This window comes from Dromaius novaehollandiae, chromosome 11 (genome assembly GCF_036370855.1).
Source record: "Dromaius novaehollandiae isolate bDroNov1 chromosome 11, bDroNov1.hap1, whole genome shotgun sequence".
Taxonomy (NCBI): Eukaryota; Metazoa; Chordata; class Aves; order Casuariiformes; family Dromaiidae; genus Dromaius; species Dromaius novaehollandiae.
The window spans coordinates 20,371,438-20,384,938 of record NC_088108.1 but is presented as its reverse complement, the minus strand read 5'-3'; the positions used below and the strand labels follow the sequence as shown (position 1 = coordinate 20,384,938).

General features: G+C 62.6%; 2 protein-coding genes across 5 annotated transcripts; one reads left to right on the top strand and one right to left on the bottom strand.

Annotated features, from left to right (window-relative positions):
* Positions 1–1,068: 1,068 nt before the first annotated feature.
* CSTF2 (cleavage stimulation factor subunit 2) lies at positions 1,069–8,415 on the bottom strand. Of its 4 annotated transcripts, none has more exons than XM_064518302.1 (15): positions 8,280–8,415; positions 8,019–8,097; positions 7,003–7,172; positions 6,536–6,672; positions 6,288–6,407; positions 6,029–6,184; positions 5,755–5,884; positions 5,358–5,420; positions 3,942–4,001; positions 3,179–3,320; positions 2,666–2,817; positions 2,079–2,371; positions 1,833–1,958; positions 1,422–1,547; positions 1,069–1,311 (listed from the first exon to the last, which is right to left on the bottom strand). In XM_064518302.1, the coding sequence occupies exons 1-14, from the start codon at positions 8,335–8,337 to the stop codon at positions 1,425–1,427; spliced, it is 1,809 nt and encodes a 602-aa protein (XP_064374372.1). In that variant the 5' UTR covers positions 8,338–8,415; the 3' UTR covers positions 1,069–1,311; positions 1,422–1,424. The 4 variants fall into 4 exon arrangements, with proteins under 4 accessions (XP_064374372.1, XP_064374371.1, XP_064374373.1 ...); XM_064518301.1 differs by having other exon boundaries at positions 1,069–1,275; XM_064518303.1 differs by lacking the exon at positions 3,942–4,001 and having other exon boundaries at positions 1,069–1,275.
* Positions 8,416–8,557: 142 nt separating this feature from the next.
* Positions 8,558–12,241, top strand: TRMT12 (tRNA methyltransferase 12 homolog). Its single transcript, XM_026111073.2, has 7 exons — positions 8,558–8,724; positions 8,951–9,119; positions 9,457–9,655; positions 9,744–9,894; positions 9,980–10,089; positions 11,006–11,163; positions 11,236–12,241. The coding sequence occupies exons 1-7, from the start codon at positions 8,654–8,656 to the stop codon at positions 11,704–11,706; spliced, it is 1,329 nt and encodes a 442-aa protein (XP_025966858.2). The 5' UTR covers positions 8,558–8,653; the 3' UTR covers positions 11,707–12,241.
* The last annotated feature ends 1,260 nt before the right edge of the window (positions 12,242–13,501 follow it).

The window sequence follows — 13,501 nt, the reverse complement described above, 5'->3', positions numbered from 1 at the left end:
CAGAGAAGCGTAAGAGGTGGCTGGCTGCCTGCCAGCCCCCTCCTTGCACAGGAACTAACACCGAGCCAAGCCTGCACCGTCTGCCAGGCATGAACCAGGGCACAGAGCAGCGAAGATTGACTTTAAATGTGGCTCATGCAAAGGCAACAAATTCTGCTCAGATATATTCAGAGAAGAGGGGAAAAACATGCTCCCAGAGCAGGCAGGTGCTGTAAGTGATACAGCAATCAGATACAAGAGCCCTTCCCACCCCAGTCGACAGGGACAGAAAGATGAGCTCCTCATCCTGCCCCAGGCAAGGTTAAGGCCAGCCTGCAGCAAGGTGCTCAGCCTGAACAGTGGGGAGGCCTCACGGCTCTGTCCTTCAGCCCCCAATTCCGTGGCCGCGCTGGGTGGGGACACTGCTCCAGCAGGTCCCAGGGAAGGCAAGTGAGGCAAACAAGCATTTTGTAAAACGCAGGTTAGTGCCCAGGACGTGACTACTTCTGTATAGAGTTACTTTCACTTACACCCCTCACTACCTCCTGTGGGCTGCCTCAGTGCTGCCATCTCCAACTGGACACCCCCTCTCGGGGCAGTCTGCACACCTCGTCCGGTGGCAAGACCCCCCTTCCAGGAGAGAAACGCAGAAATGCAGCGTCCCTGCTGCAAGGCATGCAAGCAGCTGTGCAGCGCAGCCCCTGGGAAGGCAGACGTAAGCACGACCACCCTGCATGGGCATCACAGGCCAGACAGGCTCTTCAGCCCCCACACCAGCTACCTCAGCCCGGTCCCCCATCAGTCTCCCCAGGTGACAATTTCAGCTCTCTGCAGGCTTTGTGCAAGTACCTCCCACCACACAACGCTCCTGTACAGCCCACCACCCCCAGGATGCTCTCTCCACCACATTCATAACGAACAGCATGGCCTGCAAGAAATGCCATGCTTAGTTCGTGGCTTGCTGCTTGGGAAATCAGACGAACCTGAGTGGTTCAGACTAGTCTGGAGCCAGGCCAGGCTGTTCCCAGCACCCAACAGTCCTGACTCTGCCTCCGCAATGGGGTCACGCAAGGTAGTCTGAGACAGGGCTTTACTCAAACCCTCCTCCCACTTTATTTCAAACATCATAAAATATACACAGAGGAAAAGGGACAAACGAGAGGGCAAAACACGTTGGATGGGGAGGAGAAACCTCTCCCTAACTGCAGCATCAGCTCAGACGGTGATGGGAAGCAGCCGCCACAGGATATCGCCTCTGTCCAGGTGGATGGCACCTTCACCACATGCCTGCCAAGCTTGCAAGAACCAAGGGTGGTGGAGTGAGCCCTTGCACTGAGAAGAAAGGCAGGGCAGCCCCTTACAGACCAGCCCTTTGATTCACTGAAGAAGAGCAGGCACAGGATGAGGCAGCGCTAAGGGCTGCCCTGTCCCCCCGTCGTTACCTATCACGGTGCTCCCGTGGATTTCTGGATTTGCTCCTTTAGAATAAGGATACTTTGCCGTTGCTCTGGGGGCAGCATGGCGATCTGGTCTGCCGTCAGCTGCAGAACCTGCATGATCAGGGCTGCCTGCAGGGAAAGGAGAGAATCAGAGATGCTGTTACCAGAGCCAGGAAGGGGGGGGCTGGTGGGATCAATTCTCCTGTGCAGCAGGACCCAGGTGCTGCCCAAGCCCTGAGCAGACTGGGGTGAAACAAGCACCTGCTCCCAACGCAGCAGGAACTCTACCTCCCGAGGCTGAAGAGCACCAGCACAAACTCCCTGAGGCAGACTGTCGTCTGCCACAGCCAGGAGTGTAAGGAACCACCTCTTCCCCTCCTCAGGTGTCTCAACATTTCTCTTCTGTCCACTCACCTTCTCATGATCCTGTGGGGTGACCTGGCTCTGTCCAGGGCTAAAGCCCCCAGGCTGACCAGCTGCTTGGACCCCTGCCCCAGGAATGCCCCCTCCTTGCATGCCTGCCCCTGCCATGTTAGGAACCTGTGGGCACAACAGAGGGTATGAGAGGGTGTCTGGACTTGGCCATACAAATAACATCCCCACCAAGCCCCAATCCACGACACCAGCGCCAAATCAGCCAGGCAGAGGTGTTGTGCATACCTGGCGGGGCCCCTGTGGGCCACTGGCTCCCATACTAAGTGGTCCAGGACCCTGTATCCCACCAGGCATTGGGCCGCGTGGGTTGGGACCAGGCCCTCGAGGCTCCAGGCCCCGGGGCTCCATGACCCTGGCCTCCATGGCCCTCGCTTCCAGCACTCGTGGCTCCAGGACCCGTGGCTCCATGCCCCTCGGCTCCAGGCCTCGTGGCTCCAGGCCTCGCGGCTCCATCACCCGGGGCTCCAGGCCTCGTGGCTCCAACCCCCGCGGCTCCAACCCCCGCGGATCTCTTCCAACTGTAGAGGAAAGACAAGGCAAGCTGTGGAAGGGAGCTGTGCTGCAGGCAGAGTTGGAGTGAGCCCGCTGCCTCCTTTGCCTGGTGAACTAGCAAGCGCTGGGAAGGCGCAGGGCTGAGGGCAAAGAGGACGTGCCTGGATGAAGTCTCTTGCCCTGTCGGACTGTCCCTCCTTGTCCTGGGGTCATTCCACTGCCCAAACCCCTTTCCTGTGTCTCGCGTCGGGGCAGCGGGCTCCACTCTTAGACTTTCCGTCTGCTTTAAGCCACCCGTTATTTCATGCCCCCGCTCTCACCTCGAGCATCCATCAAGGGCCCCCGCGGCTCTCCCATCAGTGGTCGGGGTTCTCCCATGGGTCCCCCCCTCATCTCATGGGGGGGGCCACGGCTGTCATGGCCAGGCATATGGTGCATAGGGGCTCCTTGGTGGGGTGGCCCAAGGTAACCTCTGACGCAGAGAGACGAGGAGAGCAAAGCAGGAGGAGAAAAAGCGAGAGAGTGTGAGTCAGACGCTGGCTTGGCATGGTCTGGGCAGAGTGCTGGGATCACCCCCGAAGCTGGCCATGGGGAAGGAGGGCGAGGCTGGCACAGGGATGGGTGCTCTCAGTTCCATGGCACAGGGCTGCAGTTACCGCCCTGGAGATGCCCCATTCCCAGGAAAACAGGCCGGTCCCTGTGGTTGGCAGCACACAGGCCTCCAACCAGGCAGCAGTGACTCCCAGAAGGCTCGTGCCATCCCTACCCTCAGGGAGCGGCCAGCCTCGGGCAGGGGCAGTGCCAAGGGCTCCTCTCCTTCCCTCTCCCCTCACCTGGGCTCCACTTCTCCAGTGACTGAAAGCAGGGTCCCTCCACGAGGGTCATTCGGGGCATCTCCCAAAAGGCCTCGGGGTGGCGGGCCACTAGCAGGTAGAGGTCCACGCTGCATAGGGGCCCTCGGGTCTGGCATGGGCACTGCCAGGGAGACACACAAGAGCTCGTGAGGATCAGCATGACCAGTGCTGTGCTGAGACTGCCCCCCAGCGCCCTCAGGGCCGGAGCATGGGATGGCCTTGCTGCTCCCTGGCACGCAGGCGGCTGGGCCGTGCCGACTGCCGGGCGAGCAGCCCCTTGGACAAGGCGAGAGCACACCGAAGCCCCTTCCCTGGGTGCTAATTTCAGCCCTTTTTTCCCTCTCTGGTTCTGCCTCAGGCTCCTTACAACACCAGGCGGCCAAACCGAGTCTGGGTACCCCCATGGCAATCCCTAAGAGCGTGAGCTGCAACACCCTGCTGATGTGGGGCCAGGAGCAGAAGCAAGACCTGGAAGGCTCCTTAATGCCATCTCAAAGGGGGTTGGACCCAAGGCAAAGACCCTCTCCGGGCAGGCGCTTCTCTTCCACTGGCGACTCTGTGCACAGCACTAGCCTGTTCTCTCCTCCTGCCCCCAGAGGAAATCCTGCCTCCTCCTAACCCTGCCAGGCTATGCAGTGAGGTGCCAGGCCCTGGCCCTGCGCGCAGTGGGGTGAGAGCTGCTCTCTCTGTGCACTCCACAACGAGCTCCACGAGGGAAGGGAGCTGGCAGGTGCTGGGATACCTTGAACGCGTTCGATAGACGCAGGCCTGGCAGGTCCCACGGGCGAGAGCTGCAGGTTCCCTGGGCAAGCAGCAGGAAAAGAGGGAGAAGAGCAGACACGTAAATAGTGTATGCACACACACACTCAGCCTTGGGAACAGCGCTGCCGAGGCCCGCAGGGGCCTGCACAATCAGCTCTGCCCCCTGGGGTCCCCCAGAACACCTATTCAAAAAGACACTGCCTGCTGCAGGCCTGGCTTTATCAGCTTCCTCCACTAACGCCAGCTCTGACACCACGAGCACTAAAACCACCTCGGCAAGGTCTGCGCAGCTGGGCAAGGCCCTGCCCTTGCTCACCACGAGCACGCGCAGGCCAGGAGACCGAACCCCGCACAGGATGTCCTGCCAAAACAATCAGCATGTTGTGGGGCAACACTGCGCACCGCAACACACGGTGAGTCAAGTCAGCTTCTGCCTCTGCCCACAGCTTCCCACAACACTCCCCAGCTCCGGTTTTCTCCTGGGGGGTACCAGCGAAACTGCCACGAACTGCGGGATTGCTCTCAGGGAGACAAAGTCCCCCCAAAGAAAATGGGTCAGCTGCCCTGAAGATACGTAACGCTGAAGGATCTCAAAACAGGTTTACCACGTTCCTGACACAGGGCCTAAGACACAAATCAAGGCAATAGAGATATTAGCTGCCTGCATGCCTTACTACTGGAAGAACAGGAATGCCTTGGCTGTGCTAAACTCGGTGCCTGCCTTGACAGGGCAGCCATGCAACACGTTGAATCATATCGAATCTGGCTGCAGGGCTGGGCTGTACAGACCACGTCTGCGGAGGGAGGGCCGAGCAATCGCTCACTGGGAAATTCCCTGCCAAGCCTCGCACTCACTATTGCAAGCAAAAGCAAAGGCCCAGCTCCCTCTGCCGGACACGGCACAGAGAGCACAGGAGACACGGGCAGACACCGCGGCCACACAGCTGCTTCCCAGCGCCCAGACAGCAAAGGAGCAGGACAGGGACTGGAGAAGAGCAAGCTCTCCCTGCCACACAAGCACAGGGACAGACACGGGCTCACGGACAGACGGAAAACACAGGCACACCGCACTCAGAGGGGCTCTGCGGAACCGGCGGCTCTCCCTATTTCCAGGGCACGCCTGCACAACACGGTGCAGAGCAAGCGGGGGGCAAACTGGTGCACGTGCCAAAACCCTGGAAGCAGGAGAGCTGTTACCACAGCCTTGCGCCTAAGCGAACAAACCCAGGCGCAGCCCAGCACTGCGGGAACTGCTCCACCTCCAAACCTGGGGCTAGCGATGCTGCGGGTAGCTGGCAGGGGCTCTCCCGATGCAGGGCTGCTCAGTACCCATGGCCTCGGCACCAGCTGGAGCGAGGCTTGTGTGAGACACAGCATTAACAAACACGCGCTTTACCTTGTCCGCGCTCCAAGGGCACAGGCCCTCCTCCCGGCATCCCAACCTGCGGCTGCATCCCACCTGAGAGGGAACAGAGAGAGATCAGACCCCTTCCTGACTGCCCCTACACAACTTACCAATTCCTTTGGCTCAGAATAGCTGTCCCACTCCCAATTCCTGGGTCGTGCCCACAGATTTATTTTGTCGGTGTCAGACTCCCACAGATCAAAGCCATCTCTCTGAACCGTTGCTGGCAGCGGCCACAATCACAGCCACGGTATGGGAGCACGCACTGCTCCAGCAGTGGCACCGCTCAGGGCCAAATGCTGCAGTTAGGGTAAGGCACGTCCAAGCTGCCTGCAGGACCTTGTGCCTCTGGCAGCCTGGGCCCGTTCAGGAAAAAACAGGCACTCACCTCCCGGAGCCATGGGGCCAGGGCCGGGGCCCGGGCCCTGCACAGCAGCTGCCATCGTTCCTGGGGCCGGCACTCCTCCCTGCATGGGCGGCTGCATCAGGGGAGGAGCGCCGTTCACGTGCATGCCACCCTACCCGGGAGAGAAAACGGACCTCAGCAAAGCCCCGACACCCGGGCACACGTGGCCCAACCTGGGAAAGCTGGTGCTGATAACGCCCCTCTCTCCGACGTGCACCCACGCCAGGCATGGCAAGTCTGTCTCACAGGTTCTTACTATGGGCTGTGGCTGCGACGATGGAGTATTCTGTGGGTTCAGCTGGGCATTTGGACCTGGCCCTGGTCCCGGTCCCGGCCCAGGCCCCGGTCCTGGCACTGCCTGCTGGTTGCCTGGGATCAGAGGAGGAACACTGGTCTGGCGATGTAGGATTTTCTAGGAGCAGAAGAGGGAGAAAGAAGTTCTCTTCCACTCCCCGCTTCTGCAACAGGCTCCCACCAATATCCCACCACCTCAGACAAGGCAGCAGGGGACAAACCAGTGCTATCTCCGGATCGACGATCCTCATTACCACCTGGGCCTGCAGCAGGGCGTAAGCCAGCTGGGGGTTCTGTAGCAGCATGTTCCTGGCTTCCTGGGGGCTGTTCTGGACACACAGCTGAGGGGAAACGCACAGGTCAGAGCTCCAGCGCAGCCTGCGTGGGTTGCAAGGGCCCCAGTGGCTGCTGGTGGAAGGGGGCGAGCCCCCGCACAGAGCACGCAGCACCGCCCTCCGCTTTCGCTCACCTTCATCTGCTTCATCAGCTCAAACATCTGTTCGGGCGGCAGGCTGGCGACGGCCCGGCTGATGGACTCGGGGGCGTCCTCGGGATTGACTGGGTCCCCATAGGGCGACTCTATGATGGGAGCGCCTGTGCCCAAACCTGCAACAGAGTTTGTGATACGAGCTGTGACCGTGCTTTGGATGGCAACACGAACTGGCTGTATCTGATGTGCTCATCGGAAAGGAAATGTCACAGTCACTAACAAGTGAAGGGGCAGCCAGTGAGAGCAGGGAGAACATCTGGGAGACAAAATACACAGCTCAGCCCCCGCACCCCCCCTGCAGAACCGTACTGGTTGTGTCACCAGGAGCAGACTGGCTCCGTGAGGTCTCCCTCTTACCAGCGCCACAGAACAGACGGCACATTTCCTATCACTGCAGACCAGCCTAGAATGACACCAATTTTCTCCAATTCAAAATTCACACTCACTCTTGAGCTCCTCCTTGTTCTTCTCACTAGCTGCGTTGTCCACGCGCAAGGCCCTGCCGCTGAACTCTCGGCCGTTGAGGTTCCGCATAGCGCTGAGAGCGGTCTCCTGGTCCTGATACTCACAGAAGCCATAGCCCTTGGGCTTTCCTGTCTCCCTGTCATACACCAACCTGGACAGCAAGGAGGAGAGAACCGCCACCACTAAGGGCAGGGCGAGCACTGAGGAGAGCGCTTAACACCTCCAGCTCCCCCTCACCTGGGAACAGGCTGTTGAAATACACCGAACGGGAGCACTGGGGGGCACAGAGTGAAGGCAGCTGGTGCAGCTTAAGGTGTGGGATAGCCAGTCCTGAGCCAGAGCCAAAAGGTCTCCTAGATCCAGGACGATGGCTGTTCCCAGAGCTCTGGTCTCCAGAAAGGTTATCAGCTAGAGCACTGCGCTTCTGGTGATGCCAAGCCATGTTTCTCATCCCATGAGGACTGCTCTTCAGACCACAGGGCTGTTCCTGGAGAGCCACCGGTTGCTCCCAAGCCCTTGCTCAGCTCAGAGCTCTGAAGAGCCCGGTGTTGAGCCAGGAAGACATCCCCACAGAACCACTCGGGTGGTCCTGCCCAGCATTCCCAGCGCTCTACGCAGAGCAGGGGCAGGTCAGGGAAATGGTATGCTGTCATGCTGTTATGCTTGAGCTGTTAAGTCTCACAGCTCCTGGTGAGCTTTGCACAGAGCGAGCCTCGATGCCTGCGCCCAGAACACAGCTGTCATGAACTCTCCAGGAAAATCAACTCTCCCAAAAAATCTAAATGACGTGTCGCAGTGCTGGGGACACCATCCTCCCACCCGAGCTCAAGCCCAGTGCAGCGGCGTCGCTTTGCTCCCGCCTGGTTGAAGCCTGCCCCTGCACGGCCCGCTCCGGCCCGCCTCACCCACCCGGCCGGTGCGCGGGGCTGCGGCCCGGGTCGGTACCGCCATCCTGGGGGAGGCGGGCTAGGAGTCCGGGGAGCGCAGGAGAGCTCACCTAAAACTGACCACAGGCCCGACCTCGGAGAAAATGTCCTTCAGCTGCTCCTCTGTGGCCTCGTACGGGATGTTCCCCACTGCGGGAGAGAGACAACAGCGGCCCGTCAGCCCGGCCCGGCCGAGGGCCGCCGCCGCCAAAGAGGGGAGGTGGGGGGAGGCAGGCGGCGCGGCCCGCGGCGCCAGACCCAGCGACGGAGCGCGGCGACGGCCCTGCCCGCGCCGCCGCCCCGGGCGCCCGCCCCGGCCCGCGGCCGCTCACCGAAGACGGAGCGCAGGGAGCGGTCCACCGCCGGGTCCCGCACCGACAGCCCCGCCATCGCGCCGCCCGCGCCGCCTCACGGCCGCTTCCGGTCCCGCGCCCGACACCGTCCCCCCGGCTTCCGCCCGCCCGCACCAAACATGGCGGCGGGAGCGGCGCGGCGGCAAGGCGCCCCGGCGGGAAACACGGGCCTGCTGCTCCGCGGCCGGCCGCGGGGGCGGGGACACGGGCCTGGACCAGGCACGGGGACCGGCCCCTGGGTGCCCCCAGTGCCTGGGGCGCCCGGTTCCGAGCACCCCCTTCCCTGAGGTCCCCCGCGGTGGGTGCGTGACGCTCCCGCGCCCTGCCGCCCGCCGCGGCCTCCCCGCGCCGGCATGGAGGCGGAGGACACGCGTGGCGCCGTCCCCGCGCTTGTCGCCGAGCCGCGGCTCGCCCAGCGGCTCAGGTGAGGCCGCGGGCGGGAAGGGCAGCCGGGAGACGGCGCGGGTGGAGCAGAGCTGCGCGGGGAGCTGGCCGCGCTGAGGAAGCGGCCCTGCAGGCGGGAGAGGAGCCGGGGAAGAGCTGAGGAGGGGCAGCTCGGGGCCGTGGGCCTCCAGGCCGCAGGGAGCGACGCGCGGAGCCTGGGGATGCTGCGGTGGGAGAAGCGCCTGACTGTGTCCTTGGCCTTGCAGGGAGTATCTGGAAGGGGAGCAGATCCTGGACGTTCGCTACCGGCTGCAGAAGATGCCGGGCGGCTGCGTGGCCCTGCCTGTGCTGGGAGAGAAACTCACAGAGCAGCACCTGCGGGTGCTGCGGAACAGCGGGACTGCGGAGGGGCCCTGCAGGCTGACCCGCCTCCAGGTTGGGAGAGCTCTGCCGCCCCGAGCGCTGCCCTGGCGCCGGAGGGCTCCCCGGGGCCCCCCGACACGCACCCATGCCGCTGGGAGGCTGGGAGTCGCAGGGCGAGGGGGTCGCGTGGGGACGGGAGGCGCAGGCAGGGAGCTCTGCGATGGGGGCGCGCGTCCTCCTGAGGCTGCTCCCTTCCCGCTGGGATCACACCCCGCCTCGGGGGCTCCGGCAGGGAGTGCTCGGCAGGCCCCGGGAGCGCGGGCTGCGGGAGCAGGGGCTCTCGGCCCCAGCAGGGAGGCTGCAGGGCAGGAGCCGTGGCTGAGCCTCACTTGCCGCGTCTCTCCCGCAGGACCCCGTCCCCTCCAAGGCAGCCGGTGTGCGGACGCCTGCCCAGAAGCTGTGCCACGAGCTGCGGCGGTTGGTGGTGGGCTCGGGCGAGAGCTGGTCGGAGGAGCTGGAGCGCGATGTGCCCCGCTCTTGGCAGCGGCATGGAGACCTCATCTTGCTGAGCGAGGACAACTTCAGCGCTGCGCTGTGGGAGAAGCTAGGTAAGGGGGAGCACAGTCTGCCTGACCCACTGCCGCCCCAAAAGCTGCCCCGGCCTTTCCCTGAGCTGCCGGCACGGCTGTGTTGCAGGCCCAGTGCTCTGGGAGACGGTCGCTTCGGCTCTGGGTGCCCAGCGCGTGGCCAGGCGAGGGCGGGTGTCGCCAGGTGGGATGCGGTTCCCCAGTGTGACCCTGCTGCTGGGCCAGGACGGCTGGGTGGAGCACATGGACAACGGGATCAGGTAGGCAGGAGACACGGTGCGGGACACAGCGGCCACAGCAGCCTGGAAAAGGGGCCGCTCTCGCCAGGCTGGTGGTTTGTCCTAGGTACATGTTTGATGTGACCAAGTGCATGTTCTCCCCGGGCAACATCACGGAGAAGCTGCGGGTGGCCTCGCTGCCCTGCTCCGGGGAGGTCCTGGTGGATCTCTATGCAGGTAATGTCTCAGGGGTGATGGACGGGTTTTGCAGGGCAAGCTTGCAGAGAGAGTGCAGGTCCTCACGGGATCCAGGTGGAGGTGAAACAGCATTAATTTGGGGTTGAAAAATGACCCAGTTTGGCAAATATTTTGTGATCTGGCTTAGAGCTCCTGCCCCACCTGGAAGCCTTCAGCTACCCTGGTACTGCTGTGCCTGCCTTCAGCTACCCTGGTACTGCTGTGCCTCCTGTGTCCCTGTCATTTGGACACACTGGATGAGCTCCGGGTTCAGGCTGTGCAGAGCACTGCTTCACAGCTAGAGCTGCTCACAGGAATCACTTTGATCCCAGGAAAAGACTTGCCCTGTTTTGTAAAACTGGATATTGTTCTTAAAAAGCTCACACAGATGTCCTGAATCTACACCGAGCGTGACAACCTTTTGTGACAAGCTGGTGATAACTGAAGTGTGCAGCAGGCGTGACTGCTCTTGCACTGTGAGATGACTGGGGAGATGGTGTCAGGCTTTTGGGTGTAAAGAGAGTTGCTGTTTCGCACTTGGGGAAGCTAGCGTTTCCGATTTGTGCCACAGGGAAAGAATGTGGCACTTGCAGAACGGCCCTTGATTTAATTAAAATACGTGGTAGATGCAGAGCAGGACCAGGCATATCTCAAACTAATGGGCAAAGACTGATCATAAAATAAGTTTCTGAGTGAGTGAACATTTTTCAAGACCGATTTTGATTTGAGGGGGAGTGAAAATCCATTTTGTGGACATTTCCCCAGTATTTTGGCTTGTTCTGACCCAGAGCAAAACAGATGTGTAGAGAGCCAGGAGGATAATCTGCTCCTGTCCTGTGTCTGGGGCAGGAGCGCAGATCCCAGGAGTCGGTGCCTGGACGGTGCCCTCAGCTGCTGCCGCCTCTCCTGTCCCCAGGGATCGGCTATTTCACGCTGCCGTACCTGGTTCACGCGGCGGCCGCCTTTGCCCATGCCTGCGAGTGGAACTGCCACGCCTTGGAGGCCCTGAGGAGGAACCTGGCACTGAACGGCGTGCAGGACCGCTGCCGCATCCACCCCGGGGACAACAGGCAGGTGAGTGGCACTGCCCGGACGGGGCGCTCTGCCCGCTGCACTGCGTCCTGCTCACCTGCCCTCTCGTTCCAGCTGGAGCTGCGGGACGTCGCTGACCGTGTGAACCTGGGGCTGATTCCCAGCTCCGAGGAAGGCTGGCCTGTGGCCTGCCGCGTCCTGAAGAAGGACACGGGCGGGGTGCTCCACATCCACCACAACGTGGAGGCTCTCCCCGCAGCAGCCCACCAGCAGCCTGCAGTTTCAAGGGATGAGCAGAGACTGACAGAGGAAGCCGGCTCCGTCGGGCGGGAGGACAGAGAGAGGGAACGCCAGAGCCCAAAGGACACGGAGAACTGCAGAAAGGAGACGCGGGTGGCCAGGGTCCGGCCTGAGTGGCAGAGGTGGGCTGAGGCCACTGCGATGCGGATACGAGGGCTGCTGGAAGAGCTGCACGGGCAGCCATGGAGGACCAGCATCCTGCACATTGAGGCAGTGAAATCCTACGCACCCCATGTGCATCATGTGGTGCTGGACCTTGAGTGTCGCCCGACGTGCCCTGCGTAGCTGGCCATGAGGTGCTGGCGTGGCTCGAGGTTGGGGGAAACGGCAGCGTTAGTGTTGGCCGGCAGGGAGATGCTGCAGTTGTCTCCAGGGTGCTGACTCGGGGCAGCAAGGGCAGGGGACAGTTCCCCGACAGCTCTGGGTTGGGGAAGGCTGCCATTCTGTGCAGAGATGTCTGTCTGCCCTTTTTGCATCCCCTTGCTCCCAGGTGCCAGCACTGCCCCACAGCAAGCTGGGCCCCGCCGTCCCTGGCTTCTCGCACTGCCTGGGACAGCAATGTCTGCTCCAAAGGGAACGCCGCTCGGTAGGAACCGATGGGAGCCGTTTCGTGGCCAAGAAGGGAGCTCAGCTGGGGCTGAGAGCGCTCCGAGTCCTTCCCCGGCTCTGCCTGCTGCTGCTCGGAGCTGGGGCATCCGATGGGAGCCTGCACTGCTCTTGCCTCTCCCCTGGACGCTAGCTGGCACTTTCAGCCTGTGTCTCATACAGAGGAGAGCTGCAGAGCCAAATAAACCTCTGCATTTGTGCAGCCTTCAGAGCATGCCCAGCTTTGTTTCAGTGAATCAGGCGCTGGATTTGTGCTTGTTTACCAGCATGATTTTTTTAATGCCGGAAAGAGGTCTGTTCACCTCAGTTTCTTCTCACCTTTTTGCAGAAATCAGGACACTTAGCACCTCTCTAGCTGGTGTCCAGTTAAAGTGTAAACAGGAGAGCAAGCGTGGGGGTCCTGCCTGATGCTTGCCGGTGACGCTGGATCCCGGGGGCAGCGTGGGGAGAGGTTTGGGGAGCAAAGCCTTTGCTTGGGTCCCCTGCCCTCAGCTCTGCGTGCAAGCCCAAAGCCCCGTCGTCTGAGCGTTGGGCGAGCCCTGTTTCAGAGAAGCACCCGGCCAGGTGAGGGAGGTGAAGCAGCAGGTGACAGCTACATCTTTCCTGCAGCAAACAAAGGACAACAACATGGACAGGTCCGGATAGGTACAGCAGCAGCTGCACAGGCAAAGGGGGCCTGGGGACCACATAGGAGACACGGCTACGGGCACGAGTGCGAGCACACTTGGTGGCCCTGAGGCATGCTGCTGTGGTCAGAGGAAGGTGCTGCTGTACGTGTAGAGAAGCGCATCTGCGGCCTCGTACCCCGGCTCTGGCTGCACGTCTCCTGCCCCTTGTCCTCGAGCCCTGGCCAGGGCCCCGCTAAGCCGCAGGATGCCTCCGGCAGCGCTGGCCGAGGCCGGGGAGGAGGAGGAGGCTGGGAGGAGGGGACGCAAGTGACCGCGGGGCCGTTTCCGTTCCCTCATCCTGTTGTGTCTGCGGCAGCTCCCACTGGCTCCTCGGTGTCCTCGGGCGCTGGGGGCTCCGCTCGGCTTCCTCCGCTCCCCTCATCCCGCATTTCTGACCTGCTCCGCAGGTTAATCCGTGGGGGCGCCTGCCCCGGCCTCTGTGCCGTTTCTGAGCACGGCCCGAAGCAGCGGTGAGGGGGGGCCGGGGGCAGGGCCCGCCGCAGGCTGCTCGGCCGAGGCCTCCCCAGCCCCCAGCAGCCCCGGGGCTGCCGAGCCGGACGCGGTTCCTCTGCACCCGGCAGCTCCCACGGGGTTTTCTCCCCCACGCGCCTGTCCCGGCTGCCCCCGACGGACGGGAACCTCCAGCCGGAGGACGAGGGCCGCCAGGCTGCGGTCGCCCCGCGGCCGTGCCGGGGCTCCCGGGCGGCAGCAGCGCAGCCTGCGGGGGGGCCGCGGCCCCTCTGCTCCCCCCCCGGGGCAGCGCTGCGGGTAGCGAGACGGGGCGGTCGCAGGAATCCGGCGGCCGG

Coding starts and splice junctions, on each gene's coding strand:
- CSTF2 (XM_064518302.1), bottom strand. CDS start 8,337: ATGGCGGGGCTGTCGGTGCGGGACCCGGCGGTGGACCGCTCCCTGCGC. Junction 6,673..7,002: donor GAACAAGGAGGAGCTCAAGA/GTGAGTGTGAAT, acceptor ACTCTGTTGCAG/GTTTGGGCACAGGCGCTCCC. Junction 6,408..6,535: donor AGCTGATGAAGCAGATGAAG/GTGAGCGAAAGC, acceptor GTTTCCCCTCAG/CTGTGTGTCCAGAACAGCCC.
- TRMT12 (XM_026111073.2), top strand. CDS start 8,654: ATGGAGGCGGAGGACACGCGTGGCGCCGTCCCCGCGCTTGTCGCCGAG. Junction 8,725..8,950: donor CGGCTCGCCCAGCGGCTCAG/GTGAGGCCGCGG, acceptor TTGGCCTTGCAG/GGAGTATCTGGAAGGGGAGC. Junction 11,164..11,235: donor ACCCCGGGGACAACAGGCAG/GTGAGTGGCACT, acceptor CTCTCGTTCCAG/CTGGAGCTGCGGGACGTCGC.